General features: G+C 37.4%; 1 protein-coding gene across 1 annotated transcript in view; it reads right to left on the bottom strand.

Annotated features, from left to right (window-relative positions):
• Positions 1–200: 200 nt before the first annotated feature.
• The window catches only part of Kdm5a (lysine demethylase 5A), a 91,545-nt gene continuing 80,739 nt past the window's right edge, over positions 201–11,006 (bottom strand). The window contains exon 28 of the mRNA XM_050148319.1: positions 201–4,263. Within this exon, the coding sequence (XP_050004276.1) occupies positions 4,057–4,263 (207 nt within the window). The 3' untranslated portion in view covers positions 201–4,056. The remainder of the gene's footprint in view (positions 4,264–11,006) is intronic.

The following is an 11,006-nucleotide window of genomic DNA, read 5'->3' as shown; positions in this document are numbered from 1 at the left end:
TTTGGTTTTGAGACAGGCTCTCCCTCTTGTGCAGCTGTCCTGGAACACACTTTGTAAGATCCACTCCAAACTGTTGCTTTCTCCTGCAAGTAGACTGCCCTAACTTTTTGAAAGGTAAGTAGGCTTTCTTAATTTCCCCACTTTTCCTACTTTACTGACTGACACCCAAATATACTACAGAATTAAATCACTGACAAACCGTTTCTTTTTTTTTTTTTTTTTTTTGGTTTGGTTTTGAGACAGGCTCTCCCTCTTGTGCAGCTGTCCTGGAACACACTTTGTAACCAGGTGTCAGAATTAAAGGTGTATGCCATCACACCCAGTTGACAAGCAGTTTCTTTACATGAACTGCATCCAGCAAACCAAGAAAATCGACATTTCTTGGGACTCCCATCGAGGACAAAAGCAGAGACGGAAGGGAAGCACTAGGAACTCAGGCTAACGTAGGGTTTGGCACATTTTTATCATGGGCATCACAGATTTACTGTCTGCTTTCCAGTTCTTTGAAGTGTGACAGGCAGTAATTCGTATCTCACTGAGGCACAAGTCAAGAGTCAGACATGTCACGCTAGTTTATAGCAGCTTCATGAGGGAGCCACACTTCTCCAACTCCACATTCCTCGTGGCTTCTGCAGGAACAACAGAAGTGAAATAACATCGACGAGAGGATGAGGACATCTCACTAGCTAGGGACTAGGAACCATTGCTACTTTGTACTTCCGAATACGAGGATTGCATACACTTCTAATGACTTGACCTGTCAAGAATTGTCAAAGACTTAACTACTATCACTATTTTTTTGAGATAGGGTCTTACTATGTAGTCCTGGTAGTGTGGAACTTGCTATGTAGATGAGGCTGGCCTTAAACTTCTGCCTCTGACTCACAAGGTGTTGGGATTAGTGTTTATACTACACCACACTTTGCAGACTTCAATTTCTTTTCATTCTGTTACCTTTGTCAAAATATCCACAATGAAGGCAGTGAAAAATAATTTTAAAAAAATAGTAAATACTTAAGCTTAATCTAAAATACTAATAACAAAGAACTGTAACTTTGAGACAGAAAGAGAAACATTATAAATCAAGTTTTAATACAAAATGTAAACAAATACAGAAGAATGTAGCTGTAATTTTCGTGAAACAATGCTTTACATTAGAACATCTACTTTTCCTTAGATAGATGACTCTTATTAACTCACAAACTACAGGATTTATAATTTGTGGGTAGCGTGCTAGTTTTTTCCTTATATCCTTAGAATATTTTTAAACTATCTTTTAATTACTTCTATTTTGTGTGTCTGAGAATGTTCCTGAATGTACGCCTGTGCACCACAAGTGTGCAGTGCTCTTGGAGGCCAGAAAAAGATGCAGGATTCCCTGGAGCTGGAGTTAATGACGGTTGTGGGCCATTATGTAGTGTTAAGAATTGAACCTGGATCTTCTGGAAGAGCTGCCAGTGCTCTGAGCTGTTGAGACATCTTTCTAGCCCCTATCTTATGTTCTTTTGAGTTTTGGTATAAATTTATGGCTAAGATAAGCCAAATTCCTCAAATAAGTACAGAAAGAGCCAAATGAATCAATTAAATTATATATTTAAAAGTTTCAAAATGTCAGAAGATGACAGGCAGCTAGTCACAGGTACAGACATACTGCCTATTTCTGAGGTCTCCAAAGGACGAACACTGTACAAAGTACACAATTATTCCCCAAACAATCGCCTTTCAGCATCCTCACAATTCTGTTCTGTTGAGAACAGCTAATAGAAAATAGTTAATTGGAAGAAAAATCAAATTATTTTATGTGCATTTTGGGATTCCATAACTTACATTTTAAATTTCTGAAGGGTGGGAATACACTCAATTTTTAAAACACAAGCATTTCAAGTCTTTCACAAAGACAAAAAGGTAAAAAAAAATATTGTGCTTTTTTTGTTATAACAGCCAAATAAAATTCTTAAGTGATAATCTTCATAGCTTGGCAAAACAAAAATGTATGAAATTAACTAATTACTTAGTTAACCTTGTAACTGCTACTCACACCCACACGGAGATGGATATTCAAGACACAAGCACAACAACACATTCAAACCGTATAACTGGTCAAGATATTCAAATATTATCGAACAGGTAAAAGAGACCAAAAAGTAGGTAGTATAAACCAGAAACTGGATGTTGTACCTACAGCCGTACCACCTGCATGTGTATGTCTAGTCTGACCTTGGAAGCTAAGCAGGGTCAAGCCTGGTTAGCACTTGGGAGAAGACATTTTGTAAGAAAAACTTTTTCTCTAAAGATGCCTTTTGAGGTAACCCTCATACCCACACAGTCTGTAACTGGACAGTACATCTCACTTCTAGTTACTAGAAGACATTTCCTTAAGAGACTGGGGCAAAGGGGAGCAGAGATGACAAACTTTAGGTTTGCTCAATGCCCCCTTTAAAAGGATAACTGATGAATTTAAGTCAAACTGTAGATTCTTAAACCAAAATAAAGAACACAGGATAGTGAAGATAAATATTTTTAGAAAAATTTTTTTTGTCCTTTAAAATATATTAGTCCCCTTCTAGTAAGAGTTTACACCTAACACCTCTATGAGAACACAGAACACAACAGAGGAGAGGACACAGCACCATAGTTTCAAACATACATAACATTCAGTACTGACTAGAGTAAGACCAAGCTGCCCAACAGACAGGGACAAGTCCCAATATGGAGGAAATATATTATCTATTTGAACAGAAGAAAAGTGGAAGATATGTTTAAGTGAGAATGGAGAAGGGAGTGCTAACTCCTTGTACTACAAGGAAGGAATGGGATTTTTTTTTTTTTTTTATCAAAAAGCAGAAAGAAAATGCAAGCTCCCAAATGGATTTTTTGATGCTCAAACTCTGTCATACGCTGCTGGTAACAGTAAATATATATATATCTATATTCATATATGTATATTAAAAAAGGAAAAATAATCTATAGAACAGTCAGTAGTCAGACATTTAGAAAAAAGTAAAAACAAGTCTTTCTTTTTAAAAACGGATTTACTAAAACAGCTTCACACCCAGAGGACATATAACCCCATATCCTCTGATGAAGCTATGGTGTTATTCATGAACATCTTCTGGGGCCATGTTGGAAACTACAGGCATTAAGGTTAGGGCTGCAAGGCAAAAGCTGTTATTTGCCAGTTTTGCTCATGGCCATGCCTGAAGCATGGTGGAGTCTGGAATACTTGTGGAAGAGGGTTTCCCAGATAAGCATGCATCACCAAGGCTCAGTAAAATATTTTCATTAGTTATCCCAATTTCCTCCAGAACCAGGATCCATGTACCTCCCTTCTCTAAAACAGACCAGACCGACTTCTCACACCAATGGGATACTTGCCTTGAAATAAGAAAAAACCTTCTTCCCAGAATCCAGTCTAGTCAGATTTTCTAAACTGCTGACATCCTCCTGAGGAAAGTGAGGGGCTCTTTTGGAGGATTTTCTTATTGGTATAAATAAGCACAAGCAGGTCTACAAACTGCACTGCCACCCCAAGACTTCTAAAAGGGTAACTTTGGCCTGTTCCTCCTAACTGGATCAGTAGGGCATAAATGCCAGTAATTATAGAAAGAGACTTGTACTCTGACTCTTGTCCAATTATCCTAACTAAGGAGATTCAAACAGTCAGGCCCTCCGATGGCACCACCTGTAGGTGTAACCATCCACAACTAGTTTCAATTGTCATAAGTCACATCTTATACGCCCCACTAAGCAAACCATGTTAACGCCAACAGCTTCGAGAGTTCCACCAAGAACCCGACCTTAATGCAGCAAACCATACTCAAAGGAGTCAAGAGCTGAAATACTGGCTGCTGTACCAAAGAAGACATCCTCTGCACAGATGATTGAGAATGTAGCCCACACAATCCATACACAGAGGAAGCCAGCACTAAGAGGACTTTCTCTGAAGTCCATTCATCTTTGGGAACAACATTCTGAGTGGTCAGAACCACTCTGCTTGATGAGAAAGGTCTCAATGTGGTCCACTTCCCCCCATGTTGCGAGCTAACCAAGCATCTGCTAACTGGTCTCTTTAAGATCCTCCATTGGTAGTTTGTAGCTCATTATGAAGGGAGTAGGTGGTGCTTGGCCTGGGCTATCTGGCCCTTGCTTCTTTGCACAGTTTATACAGATGTAATCTTCATTTTCAGCCATTTCTGGGGATACACCAACACAAACTTGATGAAACCACTCATCACAGCCACCATCACATTGCACCCAGTCTACCTGTAGAAGATAAAGATTGGGAAATGTTTGGTATCAAAACAGTAAGACCAGAACAAAAGCAAACCAAAGAGCTTTCTTGGCTTAAAGGAGAGCAAACAATTGGGATATCCAGAGATAGATATGACTTCTTATGGGGTTATTTTTCAAAGAAAGAAGCTGATAAGTTAATACCCCAAATTATATTTTACCATAATGTGTCCACAACATTAGGCCTCTTAGGTACTCTATTACCTCATGAATACCTGGGGTTCCTTGTGAGGCAGAAACATGATTGGGGAATACTTGACAAAAAAGAAACTTCTAATAGAGCAGCCAAGTAGTTTTAGCTAATATTAACAGTTTCTAGGCTCTAAGATAATGCGATTAACAATCAAGAAAGGAAGAGTACAACAATGTAAGGCAATCCTGTGGATTAGCTTTATTTCAAAGAGATAAGCCAAAGTACTAAGAGCATTAAATACCTTTTTAGAAAAGCAGTCACATAGGCCACTTTTAAAACTACTATTTTTTATTCTTCTCTTCTTCCGTTACAAATACAACTCCCTATAAAAAGTTAGCAAATATCAGAGGTCAAATCTTACAAGTTAACCAATTACAACAGTCAAAGACACAGGTCAATAGATTACTTTGGGGTTTTAAATTAGTCTGAAAAAAAAAAAAAAGGCAGGTGTCAGTGGCAGATGCCAAGCAAACACTGATCCTTCAGAGCCTATAGTGACTACAGGAGACAGAAGAGACTTTGGTTTGGTGACTTTACACCTTGGCATTTACAATATAGCAGGGAAGTGGCTTTTCTGCTTGGAAGGCAATTACAGTTCCTATATTTAATTTGTCATAGACAAGAATCTATCAAGATGAAAAGAGCTACAGCGAACCCCCTTCACAATATAAAGGCTGATCACTGTGGTGGTGATACAGGAAGCCACTTAAAATCATGAGCTTTATCAGACATTGGAACAAAGGAAAATGAAGAGATAAAAAAGTCTCTCAGGACAGTCAGTGAATAAAAACAAAAGAGGCCTTGGCTAGGTAAATACGTTTTTTTTTTTTAGGGAAAGAGTGGTTTTCAAAATGTTTCCACAGCTGGTAAAAGCTTATGACAATCATGTCAGTGATTTTGGGCTTGTAATAAAAGATGGAAAAATTATTTTTAAAAAATTGTCATTTGGCTTATTAGCTTTTATCATTTCTATTCTAAGCACTCTTAAATATTTGTATTTTTTCTTAAATATTTTTTTCTTCCTGTAATCAAATTCTTTAGGTGAGCTCCCATAGGCAGAGTCTTACTATGTAGCCCAGGCTAGCCTCAAACTTCATCTTCAGTCTAACACTCTGCTAGGCTCAAATGAGATGAGATCCTCTTGTCTTAGCCTCCACAATGCTGGGATCTCTGTGGCAAAGCAGTCAGTTTATTAAGAAAAGGAAAATACACACTTAGAACTGAGTGTGGACTTTAAGACATTCTGGATGACTCAGATCATTGGTGTCTCTTCCTCGTGATATTGTTTCCTCTAAGTTCAGAACTACTTAACCACCCCACCTAAATTAAGTTCCATTCATTTGTAACTATGTTTTGCCTCAGAAGAAAGCAAAAGTATAGTTAAGAAACATATCATAGTGATCCTGCTGTAACCAGAGAAAAATTAGGAGATGATATGCTGTAGAATAAAATAAATATAAAGGAGCTATAGAAAAGTAAACATTTATAAACTGCTAACTATTGCAGGTGAACGGAAAATGAGTGTTTTGAGTGTTTGGAGCCTATAAAGGAATTAGAAAAATGACCTATGTTGCATGGGATTGCATAGATTTGAGATACTACAACCCCCAACCCCTGCAAGAAAGTGTTTCTCTGTGAAGCCCTGGCTGCCCTGGCTCCCTCTGTGGACCAGGCTGGCCTCAAACTGAGAGATCCCCCTGCCTCTGCCTCCTGAGTGCTGGGATTAAAGGTATGTGCCACCATGTCTACTAGATTATTTTATGATGCCACTCCAACCAACAGATCCCTTCATTCCTACCTTGAATTCTACTAATCCAATCAAGTCCTCATTTATGCTAGTCCACAGTTTAAAAAAAAAAATGCTATCAATTTAAAAGTATTTGCTATTTAAAAAAAAAAAAAGCATTCTAAGGCTTTAAAATGTTTTGCTGTATCCACTGGCTTCTAGTTTCTAAAAACTAAATCGATTAATTTTCTTCAAGTAAGAAAAGTGTGAGCCAGGCATAGTGATACATACCTTTAATCCCACTACTTGGAAGGCAGAAGTACCTGGGCAGATCTCTGCAGGTTTGAGGCCAACCTAGTCTACAAAGCAAGTTCTGGGACAATCAAGGCTATTTTATTACACAAAGAACCCTGTCTTGGCCTGGAGAGAGGGCTCAGGGGTTAGAGTACTGGCTGCACTTCAAGAGGACCCGGGTTCATTTCCCAATACCCACACAGCAGCTCACAAATGTCTGAAACTCCAATTCCAAGGGACCAGACACCTTTACACCAATGTATACAAAATAAAGTTAAATTTAAAAAAAAAAATAGGAAAAGAAAAAACAGTATTTTCTCTTATGTGATTTTGATTGGAGGTGCCTTCCAAATCCTAGCTCTTCCACTATTTCTACTGCAGCCTTCTGGTTATGGAACAATCTACCCTGATAATACAGTTAGGAAAACTATATCCTTCACTTATTATGAACAATCAACCTAAATTCCACTGCCATATGAAAAGTCTTCCACATCACTTCATCATTTAGTAAATTAAAAAAAAAATTAACTAGTTCCTCCAAAATGCAAGCATGATGGCAGGTGTCTATAATTTCATGGAGAGGCTGAGGCAGGAGGATTCCTTGAAGCCCAGGGAGCCTACTGTCCTTAAAGGAGACATAGCAAGAGCTTGGAATTTAAAAACAAGCAAAAAAAAAAACCTCACAACAACTAGGAGTTAATAAATTAACAAGTAAAAATCTACAAATAGGTTATTGTGTTCAGATGAAAGAGAATTATGGCTAGAAAGATCTCTTGTAGGTAAAAAGTACTTGCTGCCAAGCCTGACAAACAAGGTGAGCTGGCGTCTTAGGAGGATTCCACATGTGGAAGAGAGAACTGACTACTGTTCTCTGACTACCACATGAATACTCTCCCATACAGACAAAAAGTTTAAGTAATATATTGAGGTTGTGTGTTTAGTAGCTCAGTGCTAAGAACGCCTGCTTAGTATCGTTAAGGATTTAAGAGCATGGGTTTTATCCTCAGTACAATCAAGAGCGAAAAGAAATGGAATATGAAATGAAGAGTAGCAGAAATAATAGTAGCCTGACATTTTTATTTTGTTGTATGATTTCACACTAAGACTTAAGTTCTTGGTAATTTGTATTTTGTTCAGACGTTAGAGCATAATACCGTTTGGGGGAGGGGAGAAAATTGATAGTAATATTTTCAGTTTACTAGGTTGTTTTTTTGTTTTACTATTTTTTTATGTATACAGTGTTGGTACCAGCTCTCATATAGATGGCTGTGACCTGTCATGTGGTTGCTGGGAATTGAACTCAGGACCTCTGGAAGAACAGTCAGTGCTTGTAACCTCTGAGCCATCTCTCCAGCCCCAATTTACTAGTTTTAACCAATTTATGGTACTCTAAACATTGTGACTAACCCTTTCAGTTTGCCTAGGAATGAAAGATTTTCTAGTATGTAAAATCTTTCGCAATAAAATTTAGACAGTCCCAGACAAACTATAACACTTGGTCACAATGCTGTCGCAGTACCAGGTGTAAGTTTTATACATTTACTTAGTCTAGCTGGCCAAGGTGGCCTTGAACTCGTAGAGATCTGCCTCGCAAATACTGGGATTAAAAGCATGCTTTTAATTAAAGCCACCTCTTTCCCCCTCCTCACTTTTCAAGTTTATTTGTGTAGCCTCAGATGTTCTGGAACTTGCTCTGTAGATTAGACTTAGGCTGACCTAAAACAGAAATCCACCTGCCTCTGCCTCCATAGTGCTGGGATTAAAGGCACACACTGTGTACCAGGTCAGCCTGGTCTATAGAGCAAGTTCCAGCACAGCTAGAGCTGTTTATACAGAGAAACCCTGTCTAGAAAAACCAAAAAGGTGTACACTGCCACTACCAAGCCACAAAAACATTTTAAAAATCAAATTGACGCAAGAATATATAAATTTAAATATTTTAATTTACTTAAACTTTTTATAAAGAAGTAATAAAAAGTTCCATGAAAGAATAAGTAAAAAGAAAACAATGTATCATCATATGTAAAATGACTATTCTTTTTTCGTGGCCATGATCATTTATTCTAATAATGAAAAAAAGCTACTCAAATATTAACCTAAAATAATTTATTATTTTAAGCATGTTTCACTGTTAACACAAATAAGATAGACAGATACAGGAGTAGACCTCAGGGAGAAAAAGCTTCTAAATTTTAAAACAAATATCTCTATATTGTTTTGGAAGTTAATTTTAGCTCAAACTTCATAACTCATGGAAGAAACAGTCTTCCAAAACCCTTCACCAGACTCTGCTATCTTTTTTTACTCTTTGTAAACTTTTTTTTTTTTTTTTTTTTTTTTTTTTTTTTNTTTTTTTGGTTTTTCGAGACAGGGTTTCTCTGTGGCTTTGGAGCCTGTCCTGGAACTAGCTCTTGTAGACCAGGCTGGTCTCGAACTCACAGAGATCCGCCTGCCTCTGCCTCCCGAGTGCTGGGATTAAAGGCGTGCGCCACCACTGCCCAACCGTAAACTATTTTGAAACTGAAGCTAAGTACATTCAAGTAACCACTTAATTTTTAAAATAATACTTCTCAACCTTTTTTCATAGCTATTACTGACAGGAGAAATGATGAAGGGACATTTAGCTAAAAAAACCAATGAACGCTAGGGTTTTTCTCTGTTGCATGGTATTTTCCTGAAAAAGTGCTTTGCTTATCTGAAGTCACACAAAACTTGTTAGATACTTAACTAGAAATTAGATTTTTACCTGTTAATATAGACAACTGTGTAGTAACTACAAATAAGGAATGTTGAAAATTCTTAACTTAAAGTAGTGCCAGAAATAAATTTCAAAATAGCAATTGCAGATGAAATATTTATAATCTGAAATAATCTGCAGAGAATTAACAGAGAAATGGAACATTAAATTTATTTCACTTAAGCTAAGGACAGGGAAACACACTATGCTCACCTTTAACAGTTTAATATAGACATTTTCCCTGAACATGTAGCTAAATCTATCGTCTCTATCAGAGTAATCACACAAATAACAATTATCATAGGAGCAAATCTCATGGTTATGACCTCTTTACATTTACACAGTACTTCCTATTATGAAGTGGTTTCACGGACTATGTTCCTTTTTCATAAGTTAATTTGTACAGTGAATGGGGTGGCAGTGCCTGTAGTACATGCATGCTGAGGGAAAAAGACAGGGATAAGTGAACTGACATATTTGTAGCATTGAAATTACTGAAAATTAGCTAAAGAGAGAAGATCTAACAGCAATGAGCTACTAATATATTCATAGCCAAAGAAGAAAAGCTAACCTTTCCCAGCCTGTTTAGTAAATAAATGAAAATTACCCAAGAGTTGGGAACTTGATAGAGAACCAGAATCTGGAACAAAGAGTCAGGGTTGGCTTTCATTTTTTTGGGTGCTACCACTAATTAGTTCTATAACTTTGGTCACATCATATATGCAAATGTAAGGAGCCAGAACAAGAAACCTCTAGGTCCCTTACAGCCTCTAAAAATGTGTTAAGTATTTAATTCAAGAAACAGTGGTACAGCTTTAGTTATCACTGTGGCCAGCAAGTTTGGAGGCTCCACCTGTCTCCACCTCTCTTTCTTTGCCTCAGGGCTGTTGCTACAGAAACATCCTGCTATGCCCTGCTTTTATACAGGTTCTAGTACTCAGCAAAGACTTCAACAGCTGAGCTTGCTCCACAGCCCTTTAAAATTATAATTATGGTTTTAAGATTTATTGTTGAGATGAGGTTTCACACTAGGTAGCCCAAGTTGGTTTCTAACTTAAAACCCTCATTTTCTCTGCTACCCAAGTGCTGAATTACAAATGTGTTCTGACACAATGGCTCCTTACTAGTATTCTTGACAGGAAGAATAAAAGGTATTTCCAAATCACTTAAAGAATTGAGATCCCTCCACCTCCCAATAAAGTCTATCCATTTCTCCCAGAAATTAACAGAACTATTGCCTAAAAAATAGCCAACAATGAATTACAGCACTTAAAATTTAGGGTTAAAAAAAGGTAGTACATGCATAGTACAGACCATATGTGGGAGTCAGAGGATAACTTGAAGAAGCTATTTCTCTACTTCTATCATGTATTCCTGGAAATGAACTCAAACTGTTAAGTTTGGGAACAAGCATCTTTAACCACTGAGCCATCTACTAGCCTAGGCTGAAAATTTTAACGACAACATTAAGAGTCTGAATTATTTGCTTTAAAAAAAACCATATTCATCTCCAAAATATATAGAGAACTCAAGAAACTAGACTCTAAAATGCTAATTAACCCAATTAAAAAATGGGTCACTGAACTGAACAGAGAATTCTCAAAAGAAGAAGTTCAAATGGCCAAAAGACACCTAAGGTCATGCTCAACCTCCTTAGCAATCAGGGAAATGCAAATCAAAACAACTTTGAGATATCATCTCACACCTGTCAGAATGGCTAAAATCAAAAGCACCGATGATAGCCTTTGCTGGAGAGGCTGTGGAGG

The sequence above is a fragment of the Alexandromys fortis genome, unplaced genomic scaffold (assembly GCF_014885135.2).
Source record: "Alexandromys fortis isolate MF-2015 unplaced genomic scaffold, M_Fortis_MF-2015_v1.1 scaffold_59, whole genome shotgun sequence".
Classification (NCBI taxonomy): Eukaryota; Metazoa; Chordata; class Mammalia; order Rodentia; family Cricetidae; genus Alexandromys; species Alexandromys fortis.
The sequence above is the reverse complement of the archived record's forward strand: the minus strand, read 5'-3'. Positions and strand labels throughout refer to the sequence as shown.